This window comes from Podarcis erhardii (assembly GCF_964252035.2).
Source record: "Podarcis erhardii genome assembly, chromosome: 1".
In the NCBI taxonomy this organism is placed as follows: Eukaryota; Metazoa; Chordata; class Lepidosauria; order Squamata; family Lacertidae; genus Podarcis; species Podarcis erhardii.
Genome location: NC_138497.1, coordinates 70279336 through 70295488, shown reverse-complemented (window position 1 = coordinate 70295488; position 16153 = coordinate 70279336). Strand labels below are relative to the sequence as shown.

Genomic DNA, 16153 nt, shown 5'->3' with positions numbered 1-16153 from the left:
TTTTGTTGGGGGGGGGGCAGAACCTCAGTTTGCTATGGATTTTTATGGATTTGGGGGCGGTGAGCGGGGAGAAGGGCAGCTGCGCCCATGGGTTCCACCCAGGACTAGATTTAGGTTTGATGAGGCCCTAAGCTACTGAAGGTAATGGGGCCCTTTATATGTCCAGCTCTCCTTTGTCAGCAACAAATGGTTGCTGTTTTTGTGTTGAATATATGCTATAGGTCCATATACAACACAAAACACTGTTGCTGTATGTAGGTTTTATTTTATTTGGTTTTTTTCCTTATATTTTGGAAATTTACATCCAGGTGTTTTTTTTCTTTAATTTTTTTTTGTGGCCCCCAAGAGAGTGGGGCCCTAAACTGCAGCTTGTTTAGTTTATACGTAAATCCAGCACTGGTTCCACCGAGTAGAAGCGCTGCGGGACATTTCACTAAGTGGCTGCTAGTTATGATGGCTGTCTGCTCGTGAGCTTCTCATACGCATCTGGTTGGCTGCTGCAGAAAACAGGATGCTGCGCTATAGGCCTTTGGTCTAATCCAATCTAATATAATGAAACCCAGGGTTTTATCTTTGCTTGGCTGGGAGTAAATCCAATCTCACACTGTGGCACTTCCTTCCAAGTAAGGGCCGTAGCTCAGGAGTAGAGCATGTGCTTTGCATGTACACAATCTCAGGTTCATCTCTAGATCGGGCTGAGAAAGGTCACTGCATGAAATCCTGGAAAGCCACTGCCAAGTCAGGATCGAAAATACTGCTAGGTGGACTAAAAGGTCAGGCTCAGTACAAGGCAGCTTCCCATGTTCTTATGCAATATGCATAGAGTGATAGTGGTGTACAATTGGCTCCAGGACAAAAGAGGAGCAGGCTTTTTATCAGCACACTTTTCTGAAAATAAGCCACAGAGTTCAATGGGCTGCAGGCTGCAACTTGATGGAAATGTATGGGATTTCTTCACAAGCAGGAATGCAAAACATTGTATTATGAGCTTGGACGGTAGTACTTAAATAAAACATGCTAGTAAAACTTATTTGTTGAACTTTGTAGATTTGTGCTTCTTTGTGTGCCTCCTTTCCCCAATATTTCCTCAAAGGGATATCACTTCCTCCCAATATATACAGAACAGTGAATGGCGTACAACCTACCTTCCCCTTGTCAAAAAGACTGTCCAGTAAAACTAGCTACTTTAAATAGCCAGTTTAAAACCAGCCAAGCAGAAACCCTAATTATATACCACCATGACATTTACTTCAAATTCGTTTTGATACAAAACTGAAGGAAGTTCCTGTACTGAGAAAACCACAACAGGATGTACACAACTTAGTTAATGATGTGGCATTAAGGCCATAGGTATTTTTGTAAAAAAAGAAAAAAAAATCTCAACAACTTTGGGTTTTCTTTTAAAAAGCTTAGCAATTTGGGGGGTTTTCTTTAAAAAAGCTCAACTTTTGAAGTGTCCTGGTTTTTATTTTTTAAAATATGGCAACCTTATGCAGCATATCTGTGTGTGGGTTGTGAAACACAACACGGAAGGCAAAGTGCATTCAAATACTCAAAAAGCAGCATTAGCTGCTAAGTTCTATACATTACAGAATGTCTATACTGTAATGTTAATATTGTTTCATGCTACTCCAAGCGATGTGAGATTCTAAGGGTTCCAGGCGCTTACCCAGGATTCGGTTTCTTTGGAATGAGGGACAGTGGAGACTGGTGTCTTTATGATAATATAGTTTATTTACATAAATACAACATGAGCCTACGATGGAGGGGTTCACAGCATTAGCACCCCAAACGGGTCTTGTTTCTCCCATAGCCACAACCTTGGATTTTAACAGAAATCAAACATCTTGCTTTGTCTCTGGCTTCCCAGCTTGCCTCAGGCCTTTTGTCTTTCTAACTAACCAGGGAGGGAGGCCCACGGGCCATTATCTGACTGGCCTGGCTTTTCCAGCAGTTGAATCTCTGCTGGATCCAGTAAATAGAAGCATGGCTCAGGCATATACTGTAGCCTACCCCTCCCCAACTCATAACAAGATGTAGCAGGCAGTCAAATTGGACACTTCAGCAAAATGCTGGCCAATCCACTAAACTGAACTCAAGGTGGCATACTTGGGGTTCCTTGAAAGTATTTCATCCAAGCATTGACCAGACCTAGAGCTGAATAACCTCAGTAAGACCGAATCAAACACCACTAAACCATAACTGCCACAATCATAAGATGTTCCTGCTGAAGCCATGTAATCTGGCAGCATCATCTAGGGGCATTCAGAATTAAAGGTCCTGTGCACGATGTTTCCTTGTTCTATGCATGTCAAACATGCACAGTATGATTTTTAACAGCCTTCACTCAAAAGCTTTAATATGGGAGCGTCACCCTCTGAATGTTGTCACCCTCTGGATGTTGTTGGACTTCAGCTGCCATTGTCTTTGACTGTTGGTTATGTTGGCAAGTTAGCCACCCCTGCTCTATTTTCCGCTACATAGTTCCACAGTCTTCTCGTCATTTATAGTACCTTCCGAAATGAGTACAGCGAACAATATACAGTGGAACCTCGGTTGTCGAACGTAATCCATTCCGGAAGACTGTTCGACTTCCGAAACATTCGACAACTGAGGTGCAATTGACGGTCGGCAAAGTCAATGGAGCAGCAATTTTAAAAACTCTCAGGAAGCAGTTTGACTTCCAAAAAACGTTGGAAACAGAAGCATTCACTTCCTGGTAGTTGGCATTTGGGTTCTGAATTGTTCGGCTTCCGAAGCGTTCAACAACTGTGGTTCCACTATAGTAGATTTAGGTATGCAGACAGATACCCCACCATGAGAGTCCCCCAAATCTTCACACCAGAGCTAAAGCAGATATCAAGGACCTTCTCGCTGAACAACTGTTTCTTTTGGAACTATTGTTAGATCTTTCAGTGCCCATTTAACACATTATTAAATACGATGACTATAGTGGTATGGGCACTTCCAGCTACAGTTCTGTAAACTGTTAGCTGTGAACACACCCCACTAGGCTCTACAAACAAAGTTGTGATTAAATTAAACATGAAAAGTGACATACGCTGTGTATAAAAGTTTCTCTGCCTAATAATACCTTGTAGCAAATTAGATCAGACTTGGTAATTGGGTCTTCTGTTATTTAAGACTGTCTCTTTGTTACGGTATACCAAACAGAAATGAAAGTACAAGCTGAAAGACTAACAGCTTCAGCACATGTTATAGTTGATGATTCAGTCTGAAGTGATTGTTCTCAGTGGTATCAATGTTCCAGGAATAAGTTCTAATCTAAAGTAATCTTAAACTATAAATTTTACTTCAGTAAAATAGATCACCAAGAGATTTACTACCTGATCCTCAAGCAAACTGAATGAAAATGTAAACCAGTTTAATCCCCATTGCGATAATTAAGATTTCCACTTGCTACATTTTTCCTGGCTATGCTTCTATATTTTTAACAGCACCACCATCACCAGAATATCTGATCCTGCAGGAAGCCATGAGGCCCTTTCATGGCAAGACACTATGTAGTTGAAATAGTGGCATTGAATTATGCCGCTTGAAAGGACCAATGAAACAAAGGCATTTCAGGTATGTGTCATTCTTGGCATTGATAGGAGAAAGTGGGATGCATGATCAGGCCTCTAATTCAACCAATTCAACTGAAAAATGAGATTCCCCACTACATTTTGATATCTCAGTGAAATGTATCTGTTGGTTCAAAAGATCAACCTTTTGAGTTACAACTCTTCTACCCTAAAAGCAGGTTTTTTCTCTTGCAGAACCTTCCTACAAAATTTTCAGGCTTCCTCAAACTCAGCCTTCCAGATGTTTTGAGACTACAATTCCCATCATCCCTGGCCACTGGTCCTGCTAGCTAGGGATCATGGGAGTTGTAGGCCAAAAACATCTGGAGGGCCAAGTTTGAGGAAGCCTGCTACAAATGTTGTTATTGAAAGGTATTTCTGTAGAGACAAGATAAAATCAGCAAGGGTTTAAAAATGGAGTTTGCAGCTAAAAGGCTAAAAGAGTTGGTCATTCTAAATTATCTGTAAATTCCACTTTTCTTTATTATTTAAGAATCATTTTGATGTATAAACACACTAGTTCAAAGTAAATAAAATTGCATTATGCAATTATGATAGATTAATTCCTCTCCATATATGCCCTTATTAATTTGTCTCTGCTTTTTTCTTTATTATGCTGTTTCTCCACACTTTAATTCCCTTATTTCCTCTACTTGAACTTTCTTCCTTTGATAGTCTGAAGTTTATTTTCCATTGTAAAAGACCACTATAGTTACATATGAATTATCACTAGCAGAATACTCCCAACACTTGATGGAGCATTTCTTATAATGAGATTAGTAAACAGAACTAGCCCAAAGGTCTGTCCTGGAAAGCGCATAGTGTCACTTACAGCAGTTAATGTGAGGATGAAAAGCCACTGTGGACTTAGCTGCTAAACAGGATTAGTGTTTTATTTGGGAGGGTGGTGTGGAGATTATGAGTACTGCACTAATTTCACCCCACAAGCAACGATCTGCATGAAATCTGTGCATTCATCTTGAACACTGCAGGTCAGATATTTATTTTGATCTGGATATTTTAACTTTGGTTCTTAACAGAACCGTGATGGTTTCTTGTAGTTGAGGAAAGAGGAATAACCACAAACCCTCAACTATGTGATATCAGAATTCACTGGAACTTATCTCAAAAGTAGAACTTTTGAAGATACAGTACGTGGCTAGGCACAAACCAAGATGTTGCCTCAACACTTGAATGACCTCTGGCAGAGAACTTTTTATGTTTATTTTATTTAATAATAATAATAATAATAATAATAATAATAATAATAATAATAATTTTATCATTTACAATTTTATCACCTGCTCTGATCCTTTTAAGATGACTTTTGAAGGACTCAGGGTATTCTTAAAAAAACATACTTTTTGGGTGGTCCCCCTAACATCTTTAGTTACTACAAGAAACATCATGATTACATCCAAAATTACTTACAAGGTTTGTGAATGTAAATATTATTATTATTATTATTATTATTAATAATAATAATAATAATAATGTTGTTGTTGTTTAGTTGTTTAGTCGTGTCCGACTCTTTGTGACCCCATGGACCAGAGCACGCCAGGCACTCCTGTCTTCCACTGCCTCCCACAGTTTAGTCAAACTCATGTTGCTAAATAAATACAATAAAAACATTATTCAACCTAACATTATCAAGGTGGTAAATATTAAAATGAATAAAAGAGGTTTCACACAGGTGTTCTGGAAGGTGTTATCTTTTCTTGTACGTACTGTATATTTTTTGTGTAAGGATCACAAAGGAGTAATAGGCAGAGTAACATATCAGGAGACTTTGAGAGGCTAACTATGGTTGGGTTGGAGAGTAAAGAGGCAGGAAGGGATACAGCAAGGAAGAAGGGCAGAGAGATAGGCTGTTGGAAAACTTAGTGTCAAGGACAAATAATTTACAGAACTGGAAGTGCATGAGGAGGATACTCAATGTATAGACGTGGAAGTGGAGTGTTTCATAAGAACCCCTTTCCAAATCAGTGGAGAGTGAGATTGTGCACACCACACCTCCACACAATGAAGATTTTGGGTTTCATCTTCTTTGTCATAAAAGGGGTAGATTTCACAACGTGGTATAGGTAGATGCAAGGTGACTTCTCAAAAGACTGAATAAGATAGACTTCTATACGATTTGAACAATAACTAATTTTCTATGTTTAAATGATCTGCAAATACTGTTTGTATTAATTGTTCCAGATTTATTTATCTATGGTGTAATTATACCAAAGCAAAGCAATTTACATATAATTATATTCTGTTCTATACTACAATAATTTCCTACCTATACTTTCACATTCATTACATACTTCCTCTGTCTCTTTCATCTTTCATCATGCTGTTTCTCTCCAGGCTCTCATTGTCTTGGTTCCCCCCTCCTTGCATTAGTCTGTTGACTGTTTAAAGTTCATCCAAGTGTTGACTCATCGCTTGCAAAAGACTTGCCTACTTCCAACACTAAACTGGTGAGACTCTGAGTAGCAGGCAGTCCTATTCAAACTGAAAATATTGTAGATTATTCTGGCAGCAGATTTTACATATTAAACTGACCGGAATGAATAATTTTTGAATATATTAAAATTGTTTTAGAAAATGTACATCATGAACCCCAGAGACTAGAGTTATGTGTTACAAGAGGTTCCCCTGGTGTATGGATTAGGTCTGCAACTCCAAAACTTTAATGGAAGAAATCTAGGGAGGACTGTAGTTCGTGTGCAGCTCTGTCTCTCTTTCCATTTCATTTGCTTTTGAAATGATGGAACAAGCCAAGGTTCATAACCCAACAACAAACCATGGCTTATGACTGTTGTTTGTTAGGAAAAACAAACTATGGGAAAGCTAAACAAACCATGTTTTAGTGTTGCAGGCAAGCTGTGAGTGCCTAATATCATATATACATACATATACATATATATTTGTGTGTCAGATCAGCTGACTGTCAGGCATCGCAAAGCCCCTTTTAAAGTGCCCCCAAAGCCCCCTATTAGCTAATGGTTAGGTCTTGTAATGTAGAATATTCTTAAAGGCAATTTGCACTCTGTACATTTGTCTGATTGACATGAGGATGTCCTGCTCACCTATCAAAGTTGGCCTGCAGGCTCCAGCTGGACTGGATATTTTCTTGGGAGAATAAGAGATATAAAAGGTAAAAAGGGCTGCAAATCAGTAGGATGAGCGTTGGGGTGAATTTGATTACCCAAGACTATAAAACCATGAATATGTACTTGGGCATAGCCATAAAAACACTATAGGATTAATATAGTGGTTAATAGCTTGTGTTTGCATATATGCGGCCAGTGTTCAATACCTCACATGGATGCTGACGGTTGGTTGTCCAACGTTACAGCAGTAGAAAACGCGGGCGGACAGAAAACCCAAGGAAGAAACAGAGCGCTCCAAGGCTCGGTCCATCACTTTTTGCTGCCTCTTAGCACCCTCCTTCGCATCTGCCTTATCCGAAAACATACAAGGGAGAGTCGTTTATATTTGCACTAATGGAACCAGTGAAAGCACTATGTTTCCTGATCCTTATTCCACACACGTAGCATCCACACGTTACACGGTGTCCTCGTTTCCCCCCTCTGCACGACCAATGCTTGCGCCACCCCCGTTTGAGTAGCATACACGGGGGCCTGGGAGGAAGCGCTCCGAACGGACTACAATTCCCGTGATGCCCGTCAGCGGCGGAGGCAAGAGCCGAGCGGAAGGCGTCGGGCCTCCCAGCGGCCGCGAGCAGCAGCTCTATCCGGGGCCTTGGCGCGTCTCTCCTCCTTTCGCGCCGCCGGCTGCCGCTGTGGAGCGGCGGGTCCATGTGCGCATCGAGCGGCGCTGCTGCCCCTGCTCTCCTCCGCGTCGCCTCGCCTCGCCGGGCCTCGACCCTCCCGCCATGGATCCCAACACCATCATCGAGGCCCTGCGGGGCACCATGGACTCCACGCTGCGGGAGACGGCCGAGAGGCAGCTCAACGAGGTGAGCGGCCAAGGCGCCAGCGCGGCCCGGCCCGGCCCGGGGCGGGAGCGGGAGCGGAGCGCGCCAAGAGGGGCAACCCCCGCGACCAGGCCGGGCGGCGGGCGGCAGGAGGCAGCCCTAGGCCCGCAGGCGCCGACGGAGGGCAGCTTGGGCGTGGGAGCCGAGGAACAGCCATGCGGGGCCGGGCGGGGTGAGGGGAAGGCTACGTGCGCGGTGGGTCTGGCGAGGGGAAGGTAGCCTGGCGGGGGGAGCCCTGTGAAGGGTACAAGGGAGGTCACCTCCAAGCTCCGGAGTGAAGGGAAACTTGGCCGGAGGGGGGGGGTGAAACTGGGTTATCGCGCGTGTCACTTTATCCGTTCACACGCACACGCGGAGGGCTGCTGCGGGAGGAGGCCGGTGGCAGCAGGAGAGCCGCCCCGCCGCGCGGAGCTGCCTTGTGCGAAACGTGGGCAGGAAGAGGGAAGTAGGCGGCGTGGAGGGAGAGCGGAGAGGCCTCGCTGACGAAGTGTGGACGGGGCGGAAGGGAAGGCCTTGCCCGTGGTCGGCCCCGCTGTCAGGCCGCCTTCGCGCTCCCTCCAGCATTGTCCTCAGGCACATGGCAGCCTCATCCACCCCGGGGGGAAGCGTGGCAGGGGCTGAAGCCGCTCCAGTGCCGCCGCCGCCGCCGCCTCTGGGCAACGAGGCAGGAGTGCCCGATCGTGGCACCGACGGAGTTTTTAAACTGCCCTTTTCGAAAAGTGGTTTTTTAAAACGGTAGCCTAGGATGCTGTTAGTCCATATATGGGCGCAACTTCTGAGTTTTTAGGTTAGGCAAGCTGAAAGGAGGTTGGTGGGTAATAGAGCCCTGTAAGAGATCTGAGACGGTCTAGTGATCGGAAGGGAAAGCCTGTTAAGGCTTTTGGAATTAATGGTTTCATAAGTAATGCAGCACACAGACTTCAGCTCCGAACTGTCAGCTTGACTGCAGGTTAGCGAACTTCCTAACTCAGAAACTGCAGTTGGGACAGTTTCTGGGCTCCTTTCTGTTCAGGTTGTTCCTTGAGACTTGAAATCTAGTTAGGCCAGAGAAACTTACTCTTTACCAAAACAAGTCGTCTCAAATAATTCCAAAGAAGTTAGTATAAATGCTATAGTTACTATTACTCATAAACTAGTTAACATGCTTCTCAGATTGAAAGGAGTAGCAAAACATCAGTATGATGCTGTGTGTTTGAGTGAACAGCTGATGGACTTTCTAATGGCATTTCAAACTAAAGTATTTTTATTAAAAGAATAAAGACTAACTAGATGCTAATGTTTGGTATAATTTCAAAAATGTGGTGCCTGCTTTGAAAAGTGTGGTGCAGAAAGCAGCAGGAGAACGGTGGACGAGACTGTTTTCGGCACATGGTTTGTGGGACTTTCTTGCACACCATGCTTTCCCTTGGTTTTCCATCGATTAAGCTAACTGAAGATGAATGTACAATACTGAAACATTTGAAAGACCTACATTTTAAATATTAGAATGGAAGGAGGCTTCATATAGACAGTAAAATTATGCCCAAATGGGCTATCTCCTCATATATTTGTATGGCTGACTGACTAATACCTTATCTGAATTGACTTGGGCCTATGTGGCAACAGTCACATAATTGAGGATGGTAGTACTCTTCCAGTGGCAGCTTGTACAGTATTATATTGCTGACACTAGGAGAGTCTGCTATGCTTTTTATATTCTTTGGTTTGCAATAGGTCATCTAGCCTGTACTACTACACATATGGTTCAGAACAGATGTAGGTGATTTATGATAAGGTAAATCACTCTTTCCGGAAAGGTAGAATGGCGATACCTGAGTCACCGTAGGTAACAATGGTTTTAGAACCCAGAAAGTGTAGGAAGTGACATCACTATGGAGGTATAAAAGAGACATAATAATTGACCAATTAAGACTGGGGCTTGGACTTGTCAACAGATGTGGTCATGTAGCCTGCAGTGTTGAAAATGAAATTATTGTGTCATGGCTTCAAGAGGAATTGGGGAAAGCTGCTTTTCTAGGTCTCTTTTTATATTGTGGTTTTAAAATTATTGCTGTTTGTGAACAAACATGTTCAGTCTATTTATCTACATAGGTTAAAAAAAAGTACACCTTCCAATGTTCCATCATATTTTGCTTGTGGTGTGAAACTGAATTAATAAACTAACAGTTGCATACAGTTCTGGGAAATATGCTAATATATGGCTAATATGCAACATTTTGGGTTTTTTGAACAAAAGTAATATACACATTAATATTGTAGTATCAAAAAGATCACTAGTATGGCTGCTACACAACATGTGATAAGCAGAAATTTGGAATTACGATCATATTCAGCATAAGTGCAAAATGTGCTTATAATTTGAAGCTTTTGCCAGAGGAAATATTGTGATACAATTGAGTGAAATACTGCATTAGAAGTGGTACCAGTTCACTTAATGGTCTAGGCTTGCTTTTTGGGCATTGAAACATGATATTATATTGTAAGCTTTAATCAGACTTCCATTATATCATTTTGAAAGCACAGCCCATAGTTTTCCTGGCATATGTTTAAATAGCAAAGTCCTCGCCTCTTGTCTGAGCTCTATAGGTAATGGCCAAATGTTAACAACATTGTTCTTCAAATGTAGGTCTTTTATATACAGTAAATGCACGTTTAGGATTTTTGTCCTGATAAATAATGCTAATAAAAATATTACAGAGAAGTACTGTGTATACAGGTTGAAACTTTTTATCCTTTTTCTCATGTATATATTAAAAAAATTTTTGGGAAAGTTTCTTGTCATTTAATTTTTTTAATTCTCAAAGTTGTGAGATGTCCATCAATATAGGTAAATAAAAAGACTTGTGTATATTGTGCATGCTTTGTTCAATAAGTCTTAATCTGAAAAATGTGCATTGACCCTAGACTAGAGCTTTGTTCATATATTAGGTCGTATATTGTTATAAGTAATTCATTCAGTATTTAATGATATTAATAGGTTCTAACTATGGTGCTTGTGGATCTTTGAGTTATGCTTATATGTGGTAAAACAAAACTCCAATATGTTCTTAGTAATGGGAACTAGGTAGCTGATCACATACAATGAAGGGTTCAGTTACCTTACCCATCTTACTCTTAAAAATGGGCTCTCATCTGCTGCTTAACATAGGAATACTGTATAGGAAGCAGTCTTATATCATGCAACAGTGTTAGTCCATCTAGTTCAATCTTGTATCACAGGCTGACAGTAGCGCTCTGGGTTTCAGTTGAGAGTCTTTCCTGGTAACATCAAGAAATGAGTATGGGACCTTTCTCATGCAAAACATGTGCCCTAATACTGAGCCACAGGCCTTCACTAAACAGCCTTTTATATGTGGTTGGAGTAGATGTCATGTCATCACATCACATTTGAGCAAAATAAAATTATAAGGTGAAATTCAGCAATGCACACCTGCTTGTGCTGTATGACTTCATTTCCTTCCCCCCCCCCTTTGTGCTCCCATAATTTGTTCTGGAGGGTTCCCCAAGTACTTGAGGATCTACCCCAAGTAGATCTTGAGGGCAGGAGTGGGAGGAGAGGCTTGTGACATATTTTTGCATCAGCAGAAGTGCATTCTTGGGCTCTGACAGTGTTGGATGCAACTCATAATCAGTTTACAGCTGGCCAACAACAACTGAGCTGTAGACAGTTGCAGCTGGAATAAAGTGGGTGTCCATTGCCGGACTGGTTGCACTTTGGTTGAAAACCATGTATCAAGTATTGGACTTGAATGAGGAAAATTACTACTCTGCCATTAGTGCTTGACTGAAGGCCACCAGTATATCAGTTTAACGTACATCATTCTTTTTGTAAATCACTTTGAGGTTTTCTGCAGTCAGGAGTATAAGTTTTATGAAATACATCCATCCATCCATCCATCATGGAGTTGTGAGGTTAAAATGCTGTCCTGGGTTATTTAGTTGAAGTGTGAGAGATAAATGCAATAGGTAGCTAAACAGATGTGCAATACATAAGTCTCAAAGTTTAGGATGTGGAAAATCTGTGACCCTTGAGCTTCCATCATCCCCAACCATTATGGTCATTGATCAGGGATAATGGGAGTTGTAGTCCAGCAACATCTTGAGGTTCACAGGCTCCCCACCCCGGTTTAAGATTATTGATGAAGTGCATAGTGGTGCACTGTGAATAGCGGTCTTATTTAAATATAACTTATATTACAACCTCATATGTGTCTGCCTATTCAGACATTATCCTCATTGAGTTCAGCAGAACTTATTTGTAAGTGTTGAGAATTGCGCTTCAGTTTTCAAGATTCATATAGTTGGTGTGGAGTGTGCCTTTTGTTAGCAATTGAATGCTAATTTTTGCATATTGTGTAGAGTCCTACAATGTAAGGAATCTAGAGCACATTACTTTCTGAGAGCTACTGGATTTCTCCAGTGTAATGTGTCCTCCTAGTCCTAGTCTAAAGAAGAAAAGCTTCAGTGATAGAGAGCAGAGGTTTCTTAACCCCTCCTCCTCCTCCCTCCTAGCTTATCTCCAGCCTCCACAAAATGTTGGGCTAGTGCCAGCTGTCAAAATTGCCTTTATGTGTACTGCCACAGCCTAGTTTCCTACTGGGAGACAGGAAGCACCATCGTTCTTCATTAGGTCCTAGACTCACTCCTGTCCTGCTAGTGGCTGGATAGAATGCAGTTGCATTTAATTTTGTTTTAAATGTTTATGCCTATTTTGCTGTTTGTTTGGGTTTTTTGTTTTTTTTGCTTGCTTGGTGAAATGTTAGTGCGGAAGAAAGAGAGGTCACTATTAATTCTTCCACAAACTTCAGAAGAATACCTAGGAAGCAATTATACATTTGCTTTGGTTTTCCCGATTTCTTCAAACTAGAAAAAGAAAATGCTTATTAGTAGTAATCCATCTGATTTCTAGTTGAAGAATGCATCCTAATAATCTCATTCCTCTTTCCCCTATCTTCAGACATTCTAACCCTTTTAAAGGTTTTGGAGGTCTGTGTTAAGAAGTAAATAATGACTTGAAGTGATTACTGCCATCAAAAGATGCCAAAATAGAACATTTAAAAATCTGTTGTAGTTTTTTGTTGCTTAGTTAAAATGTCGGTAAACCATGGCAACTAAAAGCGGTGATAATGGTTCTTTTAGTTTTTTGTAGTATCCCACCTTCTATTATCTACAGGAACATATTAATAACACTTACTTTACCATTCTCTTTATAAAAGAAGTTTAGTTGAAATGCCTTTTCCTTGAAACATTCTTATGGCTTAAGTGACTTGCTTGTATGTTACCAAATTATGATAAATATTTTTAGATTGCCTGTGATTGAGCTTCATTTTTATTTTTTATTTTTAGGAAGCTGGTGTGTTATAGCTATTATGTTGCTGTAAAATTGGAATGACCCAGAGTGAGCAAAGTGGTGTGTGTGGCTTAAGCTTTGCTTAAAACATTAAATATGATCTTACATAACTTTTGAGTAAGTGAACTTTGATAAGAAATAATACTTCAAAGTGTGTTTAGTTCCTGAAAGAGTAATGTAACATGCGGTGGAGTGGTAAGAACAACTCTGTTAATAAGGTTGCATAGCAAACATAGATTTTAGAAATGTCACTGGATTCCTTGGCTCTTAAACAACTAGGAAGTCATGCCCATGACACAGCATTTTGAGGACAAGGCAGGGTGTTACTTTACTCTTAAACAAGATAAATAGGCTTTCTTTAAAATGTTAGATATTTTTCAGTTAGTTTCAGGTTCTTCTGCACGCATGTGAATATCAATGCAATATGAAATGGCAAGTCTTAGGAAGTAGCTTCCCTCCATTGTTACCATACTGTATTAACCTATTTGAAGGACTTGAATATGTAGGATTTATTCTTGCCTTCAGACATCATTGCATTTCAGTTCTGGTTCTTGTCAGTAATAGCAAACCAAGAAGTACAATACAGGTAACTTCTTATACGAGGGTTCGGTTCCAGGGGTCCATGCATATACACAAAAATGTGTAAAGCCAGGAACCCCTGGAACCAAGCCCCCTGCAATGTGGAGGTCTGCTTGCCCAGCTTTGGGAACCCTCCCGCTTACTTTGCAAAGTCATTTAAGTGCTTGCCCTGCTTTGGGAATGAGGAGGGAGGGCTTTAGATCCCTTCCAGAGACCACATGCCTCCTTCCCAAACTTATCCACTAGGTGCTGCCAGACAGGTGGGTGGGTGGGTGGAAATAAATAAATAAATGGATAGTGCTTTCCCTCTGCTCTCCGTTTATTATTTATTGCTTCACCACTCGTGCAAAGCTTATAAGTTAAATAACTGTAAGATGCAAGTTACCTGTGTAGTAAACTAAGAAGTGTTTTTAAAACTTAGCATAACACGAGCTTTTGCATGGAAGGGTTTTATAAGAGAAGTTTCACTATCTTCTCTGTTGATGAACTAAGAGAGACAATTGGGTTGTATTATGATGTAATTTGTGCCACACCAGTGATAAGCCACAATTTGTTCAAGTCTTTCTCTTTTAGATTGTGAGAATAAAAAGGCTGGTATAAAGGAAGGAAAGCATACACAAATGTGGCAATTTGAAATGCTGCTGGACACTTGTATTACAGCAGCTGTTCTGAGGATGCTTAATAAGCAGCATGTGGAAGGAAGAAGGCAAAAGAGTGAAAAATGGGACAATGAGAAAGAAAACCTTGAAAAATTAAGTAGTCTCCATATTGAATGTTGGTTAGAAATTGGAATATGATCCAGAGAAATCTAGCAAGCATTCATGATGTTCTTGAAAAACAAGTGTACAGAAGATTGGAATGGAAATATTGATTGAAATTCAAAGAAGTGTCCACCTTCCATTTTATTCCCTGTTCTCAGCTTTCCAATTTTAGATAGGCATGTTGTTTATATGCAATATAGTTTAAAACCTTTTTTCCTTAAAAATGTGATTATACCAAAGTCTGCCTGAAGTTACATTAATAAAAATCCCTAGCCTTTAATATGGCTGAGGCTGTAATTGTACCTTATTAAGCATTTTATAATGAGAGAGCTTCATGTACACTGACACAAATAGCAGATGATACAATATCACCTTTTTGCTTGAACTGAATTCCTAAATTAACAGCATCCATTGCATGCCATTTTGCACCTCTTGCTTTAACGTGTTTGCATTTTCCAGCCTTGCAGTTTGTTTACAAGGGCAGTCTTTCTGATTATAATTATAACAAGTTAAGTAAGGCAGCACCTTGGAAGAGAGCAATATTTCCATGCAGATCAGATCAGAAGCATTGTCTCATTTTCTCTCAGTTATGACTTACCAAGACTTCATGTCTTAAGTTAGTAACAATAATAAAACAACAACAAAGTCTGATGAATGAATGCATCCTCTATTAAAGAGAAGTGGTTGGCTTAAAGCTAATGCATCTTTTTCCAAATTTGTATCAGGAGCATGATGATATCACACCTCTTTAGGTAGCATATTTGAACCAAGATTAGATTGTTCTGGGTTCATGCTGTTCTGCTGAATAGGTTTCTTTTTATGTCATGCCTGTTTGTCACTATGCCAATTTTTTTTATATTGGCAGTGAACTAAAAGTGAGTCACCAGTGAGTAGTTCATTATGTTCAAACAACTTGGATTTGTAATCGGCTCCTAAGATGACTCGGCTTTGTCTGGTGGTTAAAGGGAAAATATTTTACAATGAGTTGTCCTAGTTTCTCCATACACACAATGAGGGCGAATGGTGCTTTTGGAAGGTGCGATGAAAAAATCATTCTGCTTTAGAAACTGTTCTTGCCAGTACAGTAGAATCTACTGATCTATACATGCCTCTAGTAAGAGAAGGAAGAAGTTGTCACTCTATTGATCTATTAAACCAGGTGTCAGGGACCTCTGGCCCTCCAGTCATTGCTGAACTACAGTTCACACCAGCTCAAGCAAGCATAGCTAATAGTCAGTGATGATGGAATATATAGTTCAGCAACACCTGGAGATCCAATAATTCCTTACACCTGCAATAGACCAAAAATAGTGGCCTATTTGAGCATCTTTCAAATTCACCAGAACTCTTCAGCAGGCTAGATGTTATGAAAAAAAATGATATAGAAGGAGGACGTATTCTTGAATGTGATGAAAAACAAAAATACATAGTTTGCAATAGAATGGAGTATATATTGTGCTTGTAAAGGGGATTTCTGGTTGTAGCATGATATGGTGAAGCAATAGCTACTGATCTCTTTTGAAAAATAGGAACATTAAGAAGCTGCCTTATACTGAGTCAGACGAATGATCTATCTAGCTCAGTATTGTCTACAGTAGACTTGCAGCACCTCTCTGGCATTTTAGACAAAGGATGTTCCAAACCCTACCTGGAGATGATGGGACTTGAACCTGGGACCTTCAGCATGCAAAACAGATGTTCTGCTGTTGAATTACAGCCCTTCCCCAGTGTAAGATAAAAAATATAGAAGACAATTATTCAGATCTGTTTTTAGCACTAATTTTAACACTTGTTAGGTAGAGAACATAAGTGGAGTACTGATGACAGTCCTTACACTAGCAAAGCTGGAGATGAATTTTAGATAGTGAATGAAATGTGAATGAAATAT

General features: G+C 40.5%; 1 protein-coding gene across 1 annotated transcript in view; it reads left to right on the top strand.

Moving 5' to 3' along the window:
* The first annotated feature begins 7345 nt into the window (after positions 1–7345).
* IPO7 (importin 7) overlaps positions 7346–16153 on the top strand; it is a 43086-nt gene continuing 34278 nt past the window's right edge. The window contains exon 1 of the mRNA XM_081879939.1: positions 7346–7557. Within this exon, the coding sequence (XP_081736065.1) occupies positions 7474–7557 (84 nt within the window). The 5' untranslated portion in view covers positions 7346–7473. The remainder of the gene's footprint in view (positions 7558–16153) is intronic.